The 18,409-nt window shown below is 37.0% G+C and overlaps 1 protein-coding gene across 1 annotated transcript in view; it reads right to left on the minus strand.

Moving 5' to 3' along the window:
• Positions 1 to 18,409, minus strand: part of RALGAPA1 (Ral GTPase activating protein catalytic alpha subunit 1) — a 128,264-nt gene that overhangs the window by 35,220 nt on the left and 74,635 nt on the right. The window contains exons 34-37 of the mRNA XM_019474888.1: positions 10,932 to 11,796; positions 9,331 to 9,402; positions 8,271 to 8,394; positions 6,423 to 6,578 (exon numbers count right to left, since the gene is read on the minus strand). Of these exons, the coding sequence (XP_019330433.1) occupies positions 6,423 to 6,578; positions 8,271 to 8,394; positions 9,331 to 9,402; positions 10,932 to 11,796 (1,217 nt within the window). The remainder of the gene's footprint in view (positions 1 to 6,422; positions 6,579 to 8,270; positions 8,395 to 9,330; positions 9,403 to 10,931; positions 11,797 to 18,409) is intronic.

The following is an 18,409-nucleotide window of genomic DNA, read 5'->3' on the forward strand; positions in this document are numbered from 1 at the left end:
ATATGAAATCTTGTGGAATGTGAAAAAACTGCACGATCCTGGATTGAGGGATGGCCATCTGGTGCATTGACTGAACTGAACTCACTGCCAAAAGCAGAACTAGGGCTGATACACCCATCACATTAGGAATCGCACCATTCCTAATTCAGCAATATCGAACTATTTACTAGAAGAATTAGCTCTCCTTTACTTACCATCTTTCGACTCAAAGACAACAAACTCATACACTGTTAGAAACAAGGGATGGTGTACATGCCAAATAAATGGCTTTGAAATCCAAAACATATGGAGTTTCCATAGTGCAGCTTCTTGAGGGCAACACTGCCTCTGAATTTCATTTATCAACAGTTGCCCCTGTGTACCCGTTACTGATACCTGCAGCTAATCAGACAGGACATCAGTTCTTGCACTTCTGTGAAAGCTACCCAGACGGAGCATGGCTACTGATGCATGCTTTCACATCAGACTGACACAGATTTTGGTGTGATAAAAGTGTATTGTGTGATTATTTCAGGAGGAGGACTACTGACAAGGGGCACATATTTTTGGATGCCAAGCGTACTGAAGCCATTAGTGACTTTTCTCTCCGATTTCAAAGTTTGCTTTGTACCCCCATAGAGGTGAGTATACATTCCAGGCTAAAAGCACTAACTGCTTCAGAGGAAAATGAATCAGATTATTCCAATGAGTTCCAAGTCCTGTCAGGTGTGTTTCACCTCATGAATACTACCAAGAATGATTTGACAAAGATCCAGTTTGAGTGAAGTGTAGAATGGCATCTGTGTGAAATAAAATGGACTGAGAGTCAAAATCAGATGGTGCAAGTAGGTGGATGATGGTATAAACAGTGAACGGTAGTTTATAACACGATTTAAAGTACTCAAGATCAAAACTATGATCAATGCCTTGTTTCCGTTATAGGAGGTAGAAGACTGACAAAAATAATAGACAAATAAACAAGATAGGGTGTTGCTGGTTTTATCTTTATGTTTGGAGAATAATTAAGTTCTGGGTAAGTCATTCTGTTCCTTTTTCAACAGTAGATCAGAAGCAGCTCTGACACTAATATAGTGCCCCTTATTGCTTCTTTCAGATGTCCCCACAATGGTCAGCAAGCAAAGCTTATGAGAAAGCTTGAACGGTGGTAACTTGACTCATCAACAACACTTGATTCAGGGAAGAGATCCAACACCTGAAATTGTCTAGAAGTTTTCCAAGGTCTGCTAGGTTTTGCATAAACTTTTTAGAAAGAAGAATTTCAGGTTTTCTTCTTCATTTTTCGGTTCCCTATTGAAGGATCTTGAAATTGAGCAGTGCTCCATGACAAAGCTCTCCTGCAAGCACAGCAAACATTTGGAGAATCCATCATTCGCTGTAATTATTACACCACAGGAGAGCCAGAGCCTGACCTCTTCCAACTTTGATCTGGATTCTTTATGTCTTTGTATTGAACTGGAAGCATCCCAGAATTCAGTGTCCTGGACACAAGTGGTACAAAGATACTGAGCTACAACCACCTCTGCTCATTGAAACCTAAAGGACAGACAGCAACATGGTTTCCCAAGAAGGTGTGGTCACAATGTTATCTAACAGAATCAGATTTGGTGCACACAGAATGTACAGGTACCAAGACTGAAATCTGTGTCAATGGTTACTCAAAACTCACCACCAGTTGTGTAAGCCACGACATCTTCACACTCATTTCCTGACCTTGTCTTCCTAAATTTACAACTTTGTATGTGCATAAATCACGGTAAGCAAAACAAAGTGCAAATCCTTATGAGAGACGTAAGGCACAGGAATAATATAAATAATAAAATTCTCTAAAATAATGTTATACTTCAAGTAACCGGTAATACACTATAGCTGAAAAACCTGGAACTATAGGTTACATACCAATATTCCAAAATGCTAAATACTGCATAAATGCAGATCAAACTGCTCTAGAGAGTTTATTACCTAAGCATAAGGGAAGACACAAAATGGAGATGGACAAATGCAAAGAAACCGTAAAAAGGCATTAAAGATTAGAAAAATGTCTTTTATAGCAGCATTCTTCAAGAATGAAAGTGTCAAGACCAGAGAAAGGAAGCTTCAGCAATCAAAACAACAGTTTAGGATATAGTGGGTAAATAAAGTGTGTATGGAAAGGCTATGCTGCAAGAAATGTTACGTAGAAAAAAGAACAGAGCCTTAAGCACAGGCTGAATATAAGAATCCAGAAAGTGGACCAAATGACAGATGATTTCAGGCTATGGGCACAAGTGACAGGCACAATGGTCGTGTTATCTGTGGTGATCCAGAAAGGTGGCAATGAGAAAGAGATTAAGAACTCTGTTTTAGCCATTTTGAACCTGAGCTGTCGGGAAGACAGCCCTGAGGAGATGTCAGAGACAAACAGATTTTTTTAGGCTGGCTTTGAAACTCTACTCCATTAAAACAAATATATAAAAATGACCGACTGTTAGGTTACCTGAAATTTCAAATTTAACTCAAAATACTTTAAAATATTCTTACTCTATAGCCATCATCATGTGTCAGCTCTCCTAATACATTTATGTTAACTGAATACAAAAGAAACGTGAAATAAATATAACCAGGAGGGATGATCAAATCTAATTTTGATACATTAGTGTCATATGCTGTACATGTTACAATAGCAGCCAGACTTAATACTAAGCTGCAGGCTATACTGAAATTTCCAAATGGCAGATTGTTCTAAGTGATACCAAGTATAATTGAAGTAATAAACGATAGTAAAAGCAAAGCACACTGTCAGGAAGAATTTAAGTATTTACTTTTTAAAATTAAATGAGTTAGGTTTGGAAAGGCAAGACAAGTGAAATAATGCAGGGCTCAATTTACAGAAAATTCCTTTTATTTATCTGTTGCATTAACCCTTGAACTCGTGCCAAAATTACTGTAATTTCTAATACTCACTTACCTAAAGGAGGGAGAAAAAAGGCTATTATATTTTCTTATGATACAACAGCTAGCCCCAACTTTTTGCTTCTTCAAAAATGAAAGTGTTCATTATAAAAAGAACAGAAGGAGCAGAAACATCTGAAGTAATGGCTTAATGCAGCTACTTTTGCCTGTTAAATGTAAGCAGCACTGCTGTCTACAGCATATGTACCTTCTAGTTGAATTTTTCACAAAACTTTGTTTCAACAACTATGGTGTGTTTGTTTTTTTTTTTAAAGCAACATGTGTACTTAATTGTAACTCCAAAAACCATTGTACTAATAATTTACATCTATAAACCTCCAAGTTCCCAATACATGTTAATACCACAATAAAAAAAACTAGCTATAAATACTGGGAGCTATAAATCTTTTATGTGGTTAGGACGATGTCACACATAACCTAGAATCATGTTAATACACACAAAGCCCAAGACGAATTAGTATTCCAATCATTAATAACATTACTACTTTTTATTTACATATCTTGTGTATAATATTCTCATCTACAATGCCTTCAGTCTTTTATCAGGCTAAGGAAGGAGGAGCTAAACAGGTGATAAGCTTTAGAGGCACATACAATGAGCTTTCTCACTTTGTGAACTGAGAGTCTTCACAGTTTCATTTAATCCTGATATTTTACTTGCAAGTTTGTTCTTGTAAGGGTAGTGTAAATACCTTTTACTCTAACCTTTAATTCTAAGAAAAAAAAACGGATCACATTATCAGCATTAAATCTTTAATTTACTATTTGAAAATTAAATACCTATTTTATATATGCATTTCAGCGTTAAGTTCCTTTACAAATTCAGAAGCTTTTCACCTGTTCTCCCTGAATTCATGTCTTTTCTTGCTCTTGTTCATGTCTTCAGAAACAAATGCTGCAGAGGTATCCAGTACACTAAAAAGTTTTATTTACTAGTCTGTAAGACTGATGGAAAATAAGTTTAAAATTGGCTTAGACTCTGAAACAGCAGAATCTTGATTTTGTAGTCTCTGGACTGGCAGGAAGAAGTTTTGTTTTAATTTAATTTAATTTCCATTTATAAGATGAACCTATCATGCACCTCTAGGCACATTTACAATATAAAAAACAGCAGCAGTTCTAAGCCAACTACTGCAAGTTTGCTTGTTTTTCTCCCATTGAATGAAATAGACAAAGAAAGCACATGAAAGACCTGTAGAGAAGCTCAAAACTCAAGTTTCTCTGGAGGTCATGAACAGTACATGCACTCAGAACAATTACAATTGCTAGCACACACACGGCTCTCAAATGATTCTGAGGTCCCCTATACTGTGTGTGAGCTGGACAGCAACTCACAAAACACATTCCTTTTGCTGATGTGTTCAGTCTAAGCAGCATGAGTAGTTGCAGAACTAAGAATTAAGCCTGTTTTCCTACTCATGTCTCCTGGTTTCACTTGCTGGTTTCTCCCAAGATGCAAACTTCAGTTGATGCTTTTCTCAAGTTTGGGATGACTTTCATAGCATCTCTCTCTGGTGCTGGTTCCTTGATGTCTAATGTTTCTTCCCATGCAGTCTTTACCTGCTGAGTAGGAGCACTGTCTCTCACTCTATCTCCTTTACTTAGCCTATCTTCATTAAACATACATGAAATTAACACCTTTGAAACATGTCTCTCTCAAATTCAATTGAAATGGGCCAAAAGGTGTTAGGGAAGGGAGGAGAGACATGAAGGCAGGCTCACAAGCCTCCAATCATGGGGAAACTGGGCTTAAAAAGAAGAAAAACCACACACTGAGGAAGAATAGGAAAGAAAGTCACACAGAAATAAAGTAGCTTGATTAAACAGCCCATCCGTAGCCGAGCTACAAATATAATCCCAGCCTTTTGATACACTCTACATATCCAGACCTCAAATATTCCACATTACTGACGAGTGAGATTGTGGGTGAAGGAGGAGAGAAACAGGCCTGGGGCAAGCTGGAGTTGTTAAAAAGTCCAGCTGACACCATTTTCTCAAGCTAAATCACAGGAAGCCTGGACCAGCACTGAACCTTGCCTGGCAGGAACAGCTATATGTAGATTCAGGGTGCTGCTGGAAGCATAGACGAGATCCCGCCTGTGTGTTCTGCTGAAGTCCACAGCATTTGCAAATTATTTATTGTTAATTAATTTTCACTGTGACCCATCTTCCCCCTTGTCAACACTTTTTAATACTGTAATTCAAACAGATTATAAACAAACATTGTAAGGATAACTACAAGCTGTGTTTTACAAAACCAAGTTTCTGTTTAAAAAATACAGAAGCCAGTCAACTTAGAAAAATATATATATACACGTTGTTCTATACTAGAACAATAGCAACAATCTTATTTTAAAATTAGTTATTTTTGCTATTAAACCACTTTTATAAATCACTTAACCACCTAAGTATTACCCTGGCTCTACTTCAGGAAATAAAGAACAGAAAGGACCCAGCACCACAGGCAGACAAGAAAAAACATATTTTAATTTAAAAAAACCCACCAAACAAACCAACCTAAGATGCGACAGTGAGAAGTTAGAACTCATAGTCAGTCTATAATAATAACAATAACAATAATATTTTTTTCTTCAATTTGAACACAAAGAACAAAAAAGTCATTAATAATTGAAGCTTGCCAGAGGCATGGCTATTTCTCTCTTTACTGTCTACTGTCTAATTTAATTACAAGTATTAAACTCCATGCTGAGGTCAACCAGCTTCAGTTCCTCCAATATTACACTTCAACCAATGCTCATTAACGTGTCTACTGAATGGATTAGCACATCTGAAGATGTATGTACGCAGGACGGGGGACGGTCTAATGATAGCCAATTGTTCATTTATAATAGGACACATGTTCGAGACTGTAACTTATTATCACTAATGTGGAATTTATTACATTCTAAAGAAAAAAATACCAATACAGAAAACCATTTTTGTCTTAATGTGGCTATGAGAGATCATACCACTGTTGAGCATTTGTGCCTGCTCCGAGACAAAATACCTTATATGCAATAAACATTAAAAATATTAAGAATTCGACAACTTTTTTTTGAAGGCAAAATTATGTTAATAGACAGCATGTGACTCTTAAGTGAACAAAAAGCCATTTTAGAAAGTACTCACCACATATTTATTAATTGGCATTTAAAGTCTCAAAGTACGAAAACATCATTCAGACGTGATGCTTTTTCTTCTACACAAACCATTACCTCCCTTCATTTTTCACCACTATACATGTGATCCTGCCAACATTTGCAATGATGGCAAAAATCACCAGTATGGCAAAATTAGAAATTGGTAGAGAATAATTTATATGGCTTAACCTACTTCAGTAAAATACCAACTATTAGCAGGTAAAGGTGTTATGGTATTTTATGGTTTTTTTAGAAGAAGTTACTGGATTTTCTTTGACCCTAATTTCTCTGGGTTTATTACCGAAAGAAAATCTGTTATTCAGAAACACCCACCTTTTTTGTTAAAGAGTCATCTGAATCAGAAGGCATTCTTGTTGACACATGAAACATTACTTCTACTGTCGAGGTAGCAAAATACGGGGTGGTCAGTCCAGTGCTTTTGTTTTTTTGCAGTCCTCCCATAAAGCCACAATGGTTTGTGAGATTTACCTAGAAGTAAAGCCCAGGAAGCATTAGGAGGGGGAAAAAAAAAATCAGGTGATAAATACATTCTTTACACTTTGAAATGCACTTTCAATTGAATTTTTAAAAGTGAAGGCCCTTTTCACAATAGTACTGTTATGCTTTTCTAAAAGAGCTCAGACTCGCTGACTAGACTGGAAATCAACTGCAGTGCAGTGCCGTTCTATATTCCACGGTCACCACAGATGCTGCTGGGAAGACAAGGTTAGAGAAAAGGAAAGGCTGTGTAAATGAATATTTACTGCATTATTCCCTGATCAGTTGACTGTAGTCACTTACATGTGCTTTTTGAATTTTTAAAAATTCTGTGATACTACATTAGCCTTGACCTGAGCTCTGAAGAAACCCTGTGTGAGAGCCAGAAAATTTTAAATTGTCTTGTTACCTTCCATATATTTTCTTGAGAAACTGTCATTCCCTGAATATGAAAAAAATCACAGGAAACTGACTGATAATTTGTAAATAAGTTTCTAAGTCTTAGTTCTATGGGAAATAGTTTGGCACTGAAATAAATAAACATGCTTAATGTACTATTTCACTTTTACAACAGTGCCTAATAAAAGCTGTATCTCAGATGTGAATACATTTAATCTCTGCCCACATGGGATATATTTGCTTATCTGTTAATAAAGGATCCAGAATTTAATGTTAAGAGGTTAAATTATTAGATGCCTCATCATGGAATATTAATCCAAATTAGCAACTCTTTAATCTAGCTAATAAAGGCTAAGATAATTAACCCACTAAAGAAGGATATTTGAAGACATTAATGTGATTTTTTTTATCTCCTGAAGAATCAGGAGTGTGGGAAATAAACATCTATGTTCGTGGCAGACAGCAGACTTCTAGCAGTTTTGCTCTGCTCCTGTGGAAAAGTCAGAGCCATTATCCATACTGCTAATCTAGTAGTGCTCTTATATACCTAAGGAGTAAGAAAAAGAACAAATAAGATGGACACTCCTGTGGACACTCCTGATGAACACAAGTCACAAGAGGAACAGAAAACCTGCGGATTCTTATGCAGCCAGCCAGGAGCAGGAGCGATTCCTGTACTTCTGTGTGACAGTGCCGAGTTGAACTTTACAATGGAAGTTAATCCTGTGTGGTCAGAAAGAAAGGATGCAAAAAAGGAATTCCTCGTAACAGTATTGAACTAGTGACTAAGGAGTTGCAGGTCCATACAGATGATGGGGTACATCACAGTATTTCTGACTGCTGGAAAAGACATGGAGCAGAGTGTGTGAACAGATGCATGCCTGCAGTGGAAGGCAGGAAGAAGGGAGCATGAGAGAAGCTGCACGTTTGTATTTTTTGGATTCCCAAATTTGAGCAAATCTCAAATTTCAATGGACTTAACACTTTACAGGCCTATAGGGAAATCAAGGTGCCTCCTTATCAGTCCATGAAAGCCAAGTACAGGACTGCACATTAAAGAATCATCTCTGCCTGCACAAACTTTCTTAAATTGAAAGAGCTTAAAATTAAATAGCTAGTATTGCTAATGAAATTAAAACCAGAATTCTTCTCTACATCCTACTTGCAAAACAGTGTATTTCAATATTTGTGAGCAATGCTAAAGAGCCAAAGACTTGTAATATCTAAAGGGATCTGTAATTTTCTCTGTTAACAAACTTACGATAAAAACGTTTTAATAAATACCTCCCAGCCAAGACCAGCTACAAAATCCTCATAGGCTTGACTTCCCCCAGTATTAGTAAGAATGGAGTGTTTATCTTCTTGTCCCTCAGCAACATAAAACACTGCAATCTTGTGTGTCTCTCGGCTGTAAAACAGAGAATGGTCAGTGCATGGCAGTGCTTTTACTAATATGAAACCAAAATATGCAAACAGTACGCACAGAGCGTGACTTTTAAAGCATCGAAAAAGATAGTGGAAGTAAAGTACAACTGTATGGCTTCTTTTTGAATACCTTCTATATTTCCATATTCCCATTCTGTCTTTTCTAGTCTGGTCTTCTCTGGAGCCTAAAGTTTTGCTATACATGAACAGCATTTACCCCTTTCATCACTTCTAAGACGTAGGATGGTGCTGGCAGTACCAATTGCTAATGGAATAGCTGGGCTTCTGAAATGAGCAAAACTTGTAACACAGGCATTATCAACACCACACTGCCCATTAACAACAGTGCCTTGTGAATGCTCTGGCAAACGCAGCTTATGCAACTGAATGAAGAATCTTGAAGTACTATAGCAATGTCTTCTGTTCACAGCTTGCTGTTAGACACTGGAGCAACTGAAGGTGGTTTCTCACACTTCTAAAACCTCCACTACATTTTATTTCAACTTCTACAAAAACAATTCAGTTTTTAATTCTGTGCTACAACTCCAACTGGAATTCTATGTCTTCGAATAGTAACAGCATTGGAAAACAGCTAAACAATTAGCTGAAGCTTGAAGCGTGGAGATTTTGATATATCAAAGTTTTAAAACTATTCCATGTTATGCATACAAATGTTCATATTTTAAGTTATTTTGAAATTTCTTCTATCTCCTGATATTGTACTTGTAGAGTTTCACTCTACAAGTAACACCAATGTAACTTCAATATAACACCAATAATTACAATACAGTGAAAAACACATGAATAATTTACAAAACTATTTTAAAAATTAGTTCAACTCTCACATCTATGCAATTAGAGCCATTTAAGTACAAGCACACTTAAAACAAGTAAGTAGGCAGCCATTAAAAGAATTTACCATTGTCTTGAGTCCAAATTCCTGAGTTCTCGAAGTAACTTCTCATTTTTCTTCAGAAGATGAAAGCTCCTTCTAAATAGAGAAATTTGTAACTCTTATCACCCGTTCACTGATGGATACAGAACGGTACAAGAACGGTACAAGAACATTTCCAGGTCCATTCAAGAACAGTCAACAAATGCTTTTGCCTTTTCAATAGTCCTTTCTTATATAAAATATTAAGGTATCTTTCAAAAAATACACAAGCAATTTTTTTTACTCCAGGAAATCTTCTGTATCCATTATAGCCCTGAAAACAACCTTTACTTCTTTCCACTTTCTTCTGTCAACCTATTGGATACAACTGGGATCAATCTCTTCTCTACAGAAGAAGAGACAGAACTCCCTTTGACGCATATATAAGCTGCACACTTTACTAGGCCATAATATACATGTTTAGTGACAAAAGACACTCCCATAACCTACTGTCCTAGGGAGCTAGTGCATTAAACACAGAGCTTTTGCTATTCTGAATTGCAGAAGAGAGCAGAACATAGCTCACTAGTCACCCAGCCAGCTGTAACAATTTAAAGAAAAAACAAAATGTTATGTTAGAGCAAGAAAGGCACTTTTCATTTCTTTCAAACTGCGCTTAAGATGTTTCCCACAAAACACAGTGGAATGAGTTTAAGAGCAGTATTGTTCAAAACCAGACTGCCTTGAGGAATTAAAGACCCAAACAAGAAGGGTTAACACCAAAATTTTGTCCGATTCCAGTGATATCTCAGTGACACAGATTATTTTTGTTTTACAAAATATCCATTTCCCTTCATAGTAAGAAAATATTTCAATGCCTCTAATATGGAATTTGACAGCTATGGCAAAATAAGATTTCAGAAAGACCCTTAAATTCTAGGATGCTAATATTTTTACATACCACATGTATATGCAGGCATACACCTAACTGCACCCACACAAAAATAATAATGTAAACAGAGACATTACTTTTGTAACTGAACGTGGCTTGTCTCCTGTTGTTCTAAACAATACCCAAACATTGCCAATGTTGAAATAAATAGTCGGGGACACATCTTTCTCGTTAGCTAACACAGGTGCAATGCTTTGAGGCTGCATGCAAGCATGCTCTTAGCAGGCAAAGCAGCAGGACACTGTCCAGCAACACAATAGCTGAGAATACGACACTTTCAGAGTCTCATTCTGGCATAGAAAGGTAATGATTTTTGCAGGAACATACATGGGAAGCAAAGAAAGCAAAAAAGATGCCTTCTTTACCCATGGTTAGTACCCCTTAGTACAGTTGGTGAAAGGATTATTAGAAAAGATATCACTCCTTTAATTCACCTTCCAACACTGTTCTAAGGAAAGAATATAAATAGCAATAAAGGCAACAGGTTCCTCCTTTCTGTCTCTCTAAACGACAGGTTGAAATGCAGAAGAAAACTGCCATTTTCCCCTTAGCTGCACATATTCCCTCTCCTCTTTTGTTGGCTAGCCTAGAGTATTTTTGGCTTAACCCACTCTATGATCAACTATTATTACACAGTAAGAATAGCACAATTCCTTAAAAGAACGTTCTTAAATTGTGAGTCTTTTCTTTTTACCTTTTATCCCAAGAATTCATTCCCAGTATACTGAGAAGTAATCTGCAGTAGTAAAATGCTGACTGGGGCTTTTGTGAGGTTGGCTCGTCCTGCTCCATAGCCCTCATATTTAAATCATTGAAATGCTTTTCAACAAACTCCCTCTCTTCTGTGTGCTGTTTCAGAATTGCATTGATGACATCGTTCTCCTGCTTCTCTGAGATGCAGACTGGTTGAGGAGCAGGAATGTTGAGTGAGACACCAGTTCTCTGTAAGCATTCAGGGCTTGTAACACCTAAATACTGCAGGAGCTCATCAAGGGCATCTTCTTCATCCCTAATGGTATCCCATGTTGGTACAGTGTCTCTAAATTTCCTTTTTACTTGGAGTGTAATTCCATCCCTTGCAGATTCATCTTTGGAGCATGTGGAGGATGTAAGAGCATCTTCTGGTTTATCTTGGTGAGATAATGAAAGTGCAAAAGAAGTTTGTTGTGAAGATCCACATAAAGATGATGGTCCATACAAAATGGCCGAATCCCACGAGTATTTGCCAGATAGATCACGCACTATAATTCTAACATTTGAATTAGCAGATGCAAGTCCAGCAGACAGTCCTCCCCCAGGCATGTCATCTTCTGCTTGGATTTGTATGCAAGACACCAGGGAAGTATTGTTTAACACAAAGAATTGAAGGTTTGGGTTCTCAAAAAGTTCAGGAGAAAGTTCAGGACTTTCACTGTATGGATTGTCGTTGTTTTCACACACTTGACTGGTTAACATAGCGGGACCTCCACTCATAGGATAGTGGCCTAAGTGGTTGACTAGATGTGTTATCACAGTACGAGCAGCAACAGAAATTAATCCTTGTTGCATATGAGTTTTCACTGCAAGAGAAAGAACATCAGTTTTAAAAGAAGAGTTCAGAAAACAACACTGAGATTTACGTATTTCTTTTGGTCTCCTCTTCTTCGTGAGTTTTAAACAGAGGATGAGCACTGCAAGGTTAGGATACAGCCAACTCAGTAATGGAAAATATGTATTTTGATGAAGACTGGTCTCAAATATAAATAGCATCAAAAATCATAAGATAGTTAAAGAAGCATCTTCATTATTTTACGGCCTACCATACCTCCTTTACCATAGCTTTGTAATCAGCATAGTTCTTCTAAAATACACAATTTCTTAATCTAGTGAAAATAAATCTTAAATTGCTGATGAAGTAGAGATCATAATTGTGTTGTAAGAAGTCCACTTCCAACCGCAGTGGATTTTTGTATTTATACACATCATTACATTGTGAAAAACAAAGGCACATAGATGCACAAAACCTCTAATCCATCTTAATTTCCCCAGGGAGCATATAGCTGTAGGTTAGGTTGAGGATAATACTGGATGATTTTAAAGTACCAAATCAAAGACCGGGCTATCTACACTGAACACAATCTAACAGCAGCAACATTTTCAAAAAGCAAATCTCATGCCCCAACTACATTTTAAGAAGTCTCAGGCTGGAAAAACTTGGAGGGAGAAAGAGAAGTTAATTGTGCCTATCTTACGTGAAAGTCATCTTGTGAGATGCACTGGTATTTCAATACGGTTTTGCCACCTCCTTCTTTGTTGCATACCTTCCACTTGCGTGCAACGTTATCTAAATTCACAACAGGAATTTCTTAATGTTTATACTACACCCTGCTAACCCAGTACTTTATTGTTACTGGATTCTTCTATCAAATCCACTCTACATTACCCATGAAGTACAGAGCTGGTCAAAGCAACTCTGTCAGGCAGACAACCCTCAACTGCTCAGAGTACCTGCTGAAGAACCCATACAGAAAAGTATTACACTGTAGAAGATCACAGGTAGAAGAGAAAACAGGATCAATATGGCAAAGCACATATTTCTGCAGCCTCTCTCTTTTAACAGGACCTGGAAGCCCTGAATTTGGGAGGGGATTTACAAGGGGAATATAAATCAAGATTGTATTCCTCAGGATCACCTTACCTATTTTAAACTATATTTAACATTGAAAACTGCTGCAAACACTTCCCACCTTCTTTCTCACCAAAAATCCATCAAACTAGAACGTTCTGAACCACGTTACTTTTTCATTCAGTATTTACTGAGAAAATGTAACCTCTTGGACGTGTAAGTATGGTATGACGAACTCATCTCCCTTTATTTGTGTGTTTATACGCAATAAAAACTAATGTTTAATAAATTTCTTTTTGCAGTTTAAGGCATCTTAATTGGCTTAACTGGAAAAATAAAGGCAAATTTGTAATGCATACTGACTGTCATGACAGATTTTTAGTTTCTGAAGCATTGGATACATTCTGCGTCTGCAAAAGTAAACAATTAGTATATATTTGCCTCCCCCCTCCCCCCCCCCCCAAGGTGCGGGTAAAGCATGTAAGAGACGTTTGGGATTCTAGCTCTCCTCTATCTTTAGGGAGCACTAGATCTGAACCGCAAAAAGGGAAACATTTCATCCTGTTAATAGTTGGTAAAATCAACTTAATTTTTACACTATTCCAAAACTCAGATAAACACAAATATTTTAATAAATAAAGGCCTTGAAAACTAATATAAACAAATTAGATATTATATTTTTATTATCTATAACATTATTGAGGTTTAAAAATTTACAAACACAAAAACATTCAGTGAAGCTGAATTAAATGTCCAGATATTGATAGCATACAAGGAAATTAAGTTATAGTGCCATCTGCTGAAATATAGGAAGGAACCGTAAGCAAGTTTATACAAGACAAAAAGAAAGTAAGTTGGATGCTCGAAGAATAATTTATCAGTGAAGTACTAACCAGCACCTGGACAATGCAGAGGCTGGCTCATCTTTGTCAGGATATTTATGCCAAGTGTTTAGCGCTTGGCACTGCACAGATAAGTAAGGTAATGCACTTCTCAGGTTCCTAGGAGCAAAGACGTGTGAGCTTCCCAGCTACCTGAAGTCTCACACTAGGTCAAATGCCTTCAGTTAACTTCTGCTGAAAAACCTGAAGAAATGAGAGGGACCTGTTACAAGCATATAAGTTACTACTATTACTGTTTTGTGGCAACCCCGAAAGATCTCAAACCTGACTGTGGTTGTATTGTGCCTGTGTGCACGAATTTACTCCCTTAGGCTCCTAAGGGACATATGGAAAAGAAAGGTGATACAATGATACAAAGAGCAGAACATCGAATTTAAATTTGGAAGGTCTGTTCCCAGTCCTACCACAGTCTTTCTCCAAAAATTTTACTCTTGAATTAAAATAAAAAATAAAAGAATTGGGACATAAATCTGTCATTGCCTCTTTTATAATATGAGAACAATATTTCTCATTGAGTTTTCTCTCAGAATACAGTATTGTTGATCTAAAAATGATACAGAAAACTTAAATCAGAAGTATTAAGAGAAGCATACTGAGAAGTAAACTGTAAGATGTAACCTGTTATGCTGAAATAAAATAAAGCAGTCTTGAAACATTTTTGCCACACAGCAAATCAGATTTTGGTGATGGTTTCCCTTAGCTAAAAAAAAACCCCAAATAAACCACTAACAAAAAACAAACCAACCAAACAAACCCAGTAATGCTTATTGAAAATAGGAGAATTTTAAATTAAATTTGCAACTTAAAGGATACATATTAGTAATTTGTTCCTAGAAGCACATCTCAATCAGGAACAACTGGACATTCAATATATTAGAATTCTTAAAATGAGTATCTAAACCATGCTCTTTGTTTCTGGAGGGCAGATCAAAATACACAGTAACACGAGCCATCACAGCTTTACCACAAATTCTACAAACTAAGCCATACCATTACACATTAAAGCAGTCTAGATGGCTGCTTTGCCAACCTGTCTTCGTGAGTGAACTCATCTCTGCTCCCTTTACAATGGTACAGTCTTTTGCTCGCGCAATGTGATTTATATGCGTACACGATCACTTGGTAATTTGCTACAAGTATGTTATATTGGCTATTTTTCTCAGTCCCTGAAATTACCTCTTCTGTGGAAAGGCTGCAGGTCCATCACCACTAATTTGTATCAGTGGCATGAATGGAGGATTCCTGAATTTCCTTAAGATATGTTGTTAACTCTTTAATTCAACTTTGGCTGAACAGCTTCTGAATGACTACAGTTATGTAGTAGAAGGAAAAAGTAATGACTGAGGGTGGAATTTAACTCTCGTCACCCTTTTAGCTATCTAAAGAATGATGCACCTGTACAGACAGATTCATCTCAGTCAGAAGCCCAAATTGGAGAAATGGGATGAATCACTCTCTGGAAACTCTTCTCTTTCTCCATTACGTTTAGAGGGAGCCTAAGAGAGTTCAGTTCAGCTTAGCTACCTGTATTTTCCATTAGCTTAAAGAAGTCTCACTCCTTTCTAATTCTAAGCTTCAGGTATAGAGAGATGCGGTTACAGACAACCCATCTCTAGAATATCCCTCACAAAACACAAACTGTGCCAATCTGGATGCACCACATATTAAGTGTTTTTAAGAAGTGTACTTTTTGTCCCCTTTCAGTAAAAAGGCAAACAGCAAAGCCTTTAAAGAAAAGTACTTTCTATTTCTAATTTTTAAATAAAAACTAAGACTAAACATGAGAAGGGGGAAACCTTTTCTTCAGAAATTGAAATATATTAGGAAAAATGATCGATCTATGCAAAAAAGAGTTTAAAATATGTTTGGAGAAATATGACAAATGGGGGAAAATACATGAAATCAATAATTAATGGACCACTGTATCTATGCAATGCAACTACTACCTTCCAATCACAAATCTAACAGATTTGTGATCTATAAAGAACAGGTTTCAAAATGTTTTTGCCTATAATGGCAAAAAAATTCCCATAAAATATTATTTCCTTACAACTAGACTCTATTCAATAGTCTGATTTTGCTATCTATTAACATTAGAAGATGCTTAGCACTTCTTGTTTAATGCTACCTATTTTCATGTAACCGGCTTTCCTGTCAATAGGAAGGGTCACCAAAAAACCTCAATTTTACTTTTTCCTAAATGTTTGCATAATTTAATATAAACAACAAAAAAGCTTTGAAGGAAAGGATCCATTTTAATTCTCCCTCATACATGTTCATGGTCCTGTAATGACAGGTAAAAGGTCAGAAGCAGGTAAGCAGATCATGGCACAATGCAGTCCAAGTTAGCTTTTGCACATCTAAACTGTACAGTGAAGGGCTACAATGCTATACTATCCTTGGAGAAAGCATACTTTTGTCAGTGTGACACTGAAACCAGGCTAGTTAGGTGCGGTTAATGAGCACAGGCAGCACTAGTATGTCCGTACTGTAGCTAGAGGAAGCTGTTGTCGATATCAGCTAGAGGAACAGTTCATCAGCCTTCATGTAGACAAGCCCTGTGATTCCGTAGGTATATGAAAGCACCACAGACTTGCTGTCTGCAAGTTCTGATGATGCAAGAAAAGCTTCCTACTGATGTCTATTGTCAGCTGCTAAAAGTTTGTTCTGGTTTAAATATTACACTTTAATATACTTAACACAATTTCAAAATTATTCTCTGTGTATCTTATACTGCAATCTACCACTTTACCTGGAACCTACAGAAAGGAGGACAAAGAAAATTTCACAAATAATCCTAGGTATAACAGATTCCTTGTGAGAGATAGCACTTGGAAAGTTACTGAAACAGAGAGGGGAATAGTCCTCTTCTCTCCCCACATCGCCTGTTTCCAGAGGATTTACCAAATCTTTGCCCTGCCGTTTATTGCAGGGCTTGCTCCAGCCTCTCAAAAGATCCTGTCCCCACTACACAGCTGCATCACTGAAAGTCCCATGTCTTCACGGTCTCATACCACATCATACTGTGGTAAGCGTCCATAGAACTTGCAATGGATCTGACCTTGAACAATGGGAGGCATAACAGGGTATGCCAATCACATCTATTAAACTGATCAAAAGCACGCTGTCTTAAAAGAATTCTGGTATTTCAGTACTTTCAGCTTTGCTTGTGACCTAAGGAAAGAGCCTAGCAATCCCCACCCCGTCTTTGTAGAACTTCCCTGATTTCCCTACAACTGCTGTCCTGCCCATTTGCATTCCTTCATAAAAGATATCATGATAGCACTTTTACTCTACTAAAAAAGAGGTTGACCCATTGGCATGCTGCTCTGCTGCTAGCTTGCACTAATTGACCCCCTGTCTTGATTGAGTCCCAGACTGGTTGTTATCCACTAACTTTACTCCTCTCACTCCTCCAACAATGCCAGGGAGAACAGATGCTGTGCGATCGGTTAAGCACTGCCAATTTTATTCTCTGCCTGGCAATGTGGACTAGAAGTGCCAAGGTTGCAAGACCAGGGTTGCATTATAATGCTGTAGTTTGCCAATTAAATTTCATGATCTGACTTACAATTCTGGAGCCCTGAAACTTTAAAAACATATGGGGCTTCCTTAATTCATCTGGGGAGATAACAGGAACATCTGAAATTACTTTTATTTAGAAATTTAACAAGAAATCATAAAAGAACAGATCACGTACAGAAATGCAAAATGAAGATATCGATGCTAAGGCTTTGTGCAACTACATTCATTTAAAGAGAAATCTATTCAGGGTTGTCTTTTCAGATTGTCAGATTAAACAAGCCACATGGCATTTGCTGCTAACCCATAATTACAGATTATTACAGAATACAAAAGATGCCAGGCATAAAAAGCTACTACAATTCACTACACTGTAATAGAACATGCAGTGGAAGTTAATTTTGGCAAATGCTTTAAATATTAGCTTTACATAATATGTATAGGTGAGACTGTAATTAGGACAGAATGAATCCTTCGAAGCCTCTTTCATTCTGACCCAGCAGATGATTACTTTTTACTAATAAGACCACAGCCATTTGACAAAAAGCCAACTATAGTACCTTGCTTCATTCTTCAGTAAATTTAATAATTACAGCTCCTCCTGCCAATAGTTCTCAAATCAGACTTGTTCAATCCAATACTGAGCTTATTAGGGGACAGCTCTATGTTTAGAATTCTTTGGCCAAAAAAGTACTTGAGGATGATGAAGCATGCCTTAGACAAGGGCACAATGATTAGCCATTTTCTCTACATAAAAAACAGCACGTAGTCACTACAGACCACAAAATCACCTGCTGTTAGCACACAGCTGCTACAAAGAGCTACTGCATTTATCTGGTTCTTAATACCTTTAAGGAAGCCTAAATGGAACAACTTAATATGGAGGGAGAATAGCACTACACAGAGTTTCTGGTATCAGTATTAATCTCATCTTTTTCAATTTTCTTCCCAATGTAGGCACTTGATATTTACCAGATACACTGCATAATATATGCTACTCCTCTGTAGCTTAGTTTCTTGATTCTTTATTTTTATTTTCAAGTTCTGAAGAAAACGTTAATTCCCAGGTCTCTTAAGGTTCTAAGCAGATGAGATAAAATTTCTCTCTTTTTAGATAACTCTGTGGTTTTAAAGAGAATAAAC

Source organism: Aptenodytes forsteri, unplaced genomic scaffold (genome assembly GCF_000699145.1).
Source record: "Aptenodytes forsteri isolate BGI_AS27 unplaced genomic scaffold, ASM69914v1 Scaffold108, whole genome shotgun sequence".
Classification (NCBI taxonomy): domain Eukaryota; kingdom Metazoa; phylum Chordata; class Aves; order Sphenisciformes; family Spheniscidae; genus Aptenodytes; species Aptenodytes forsteri.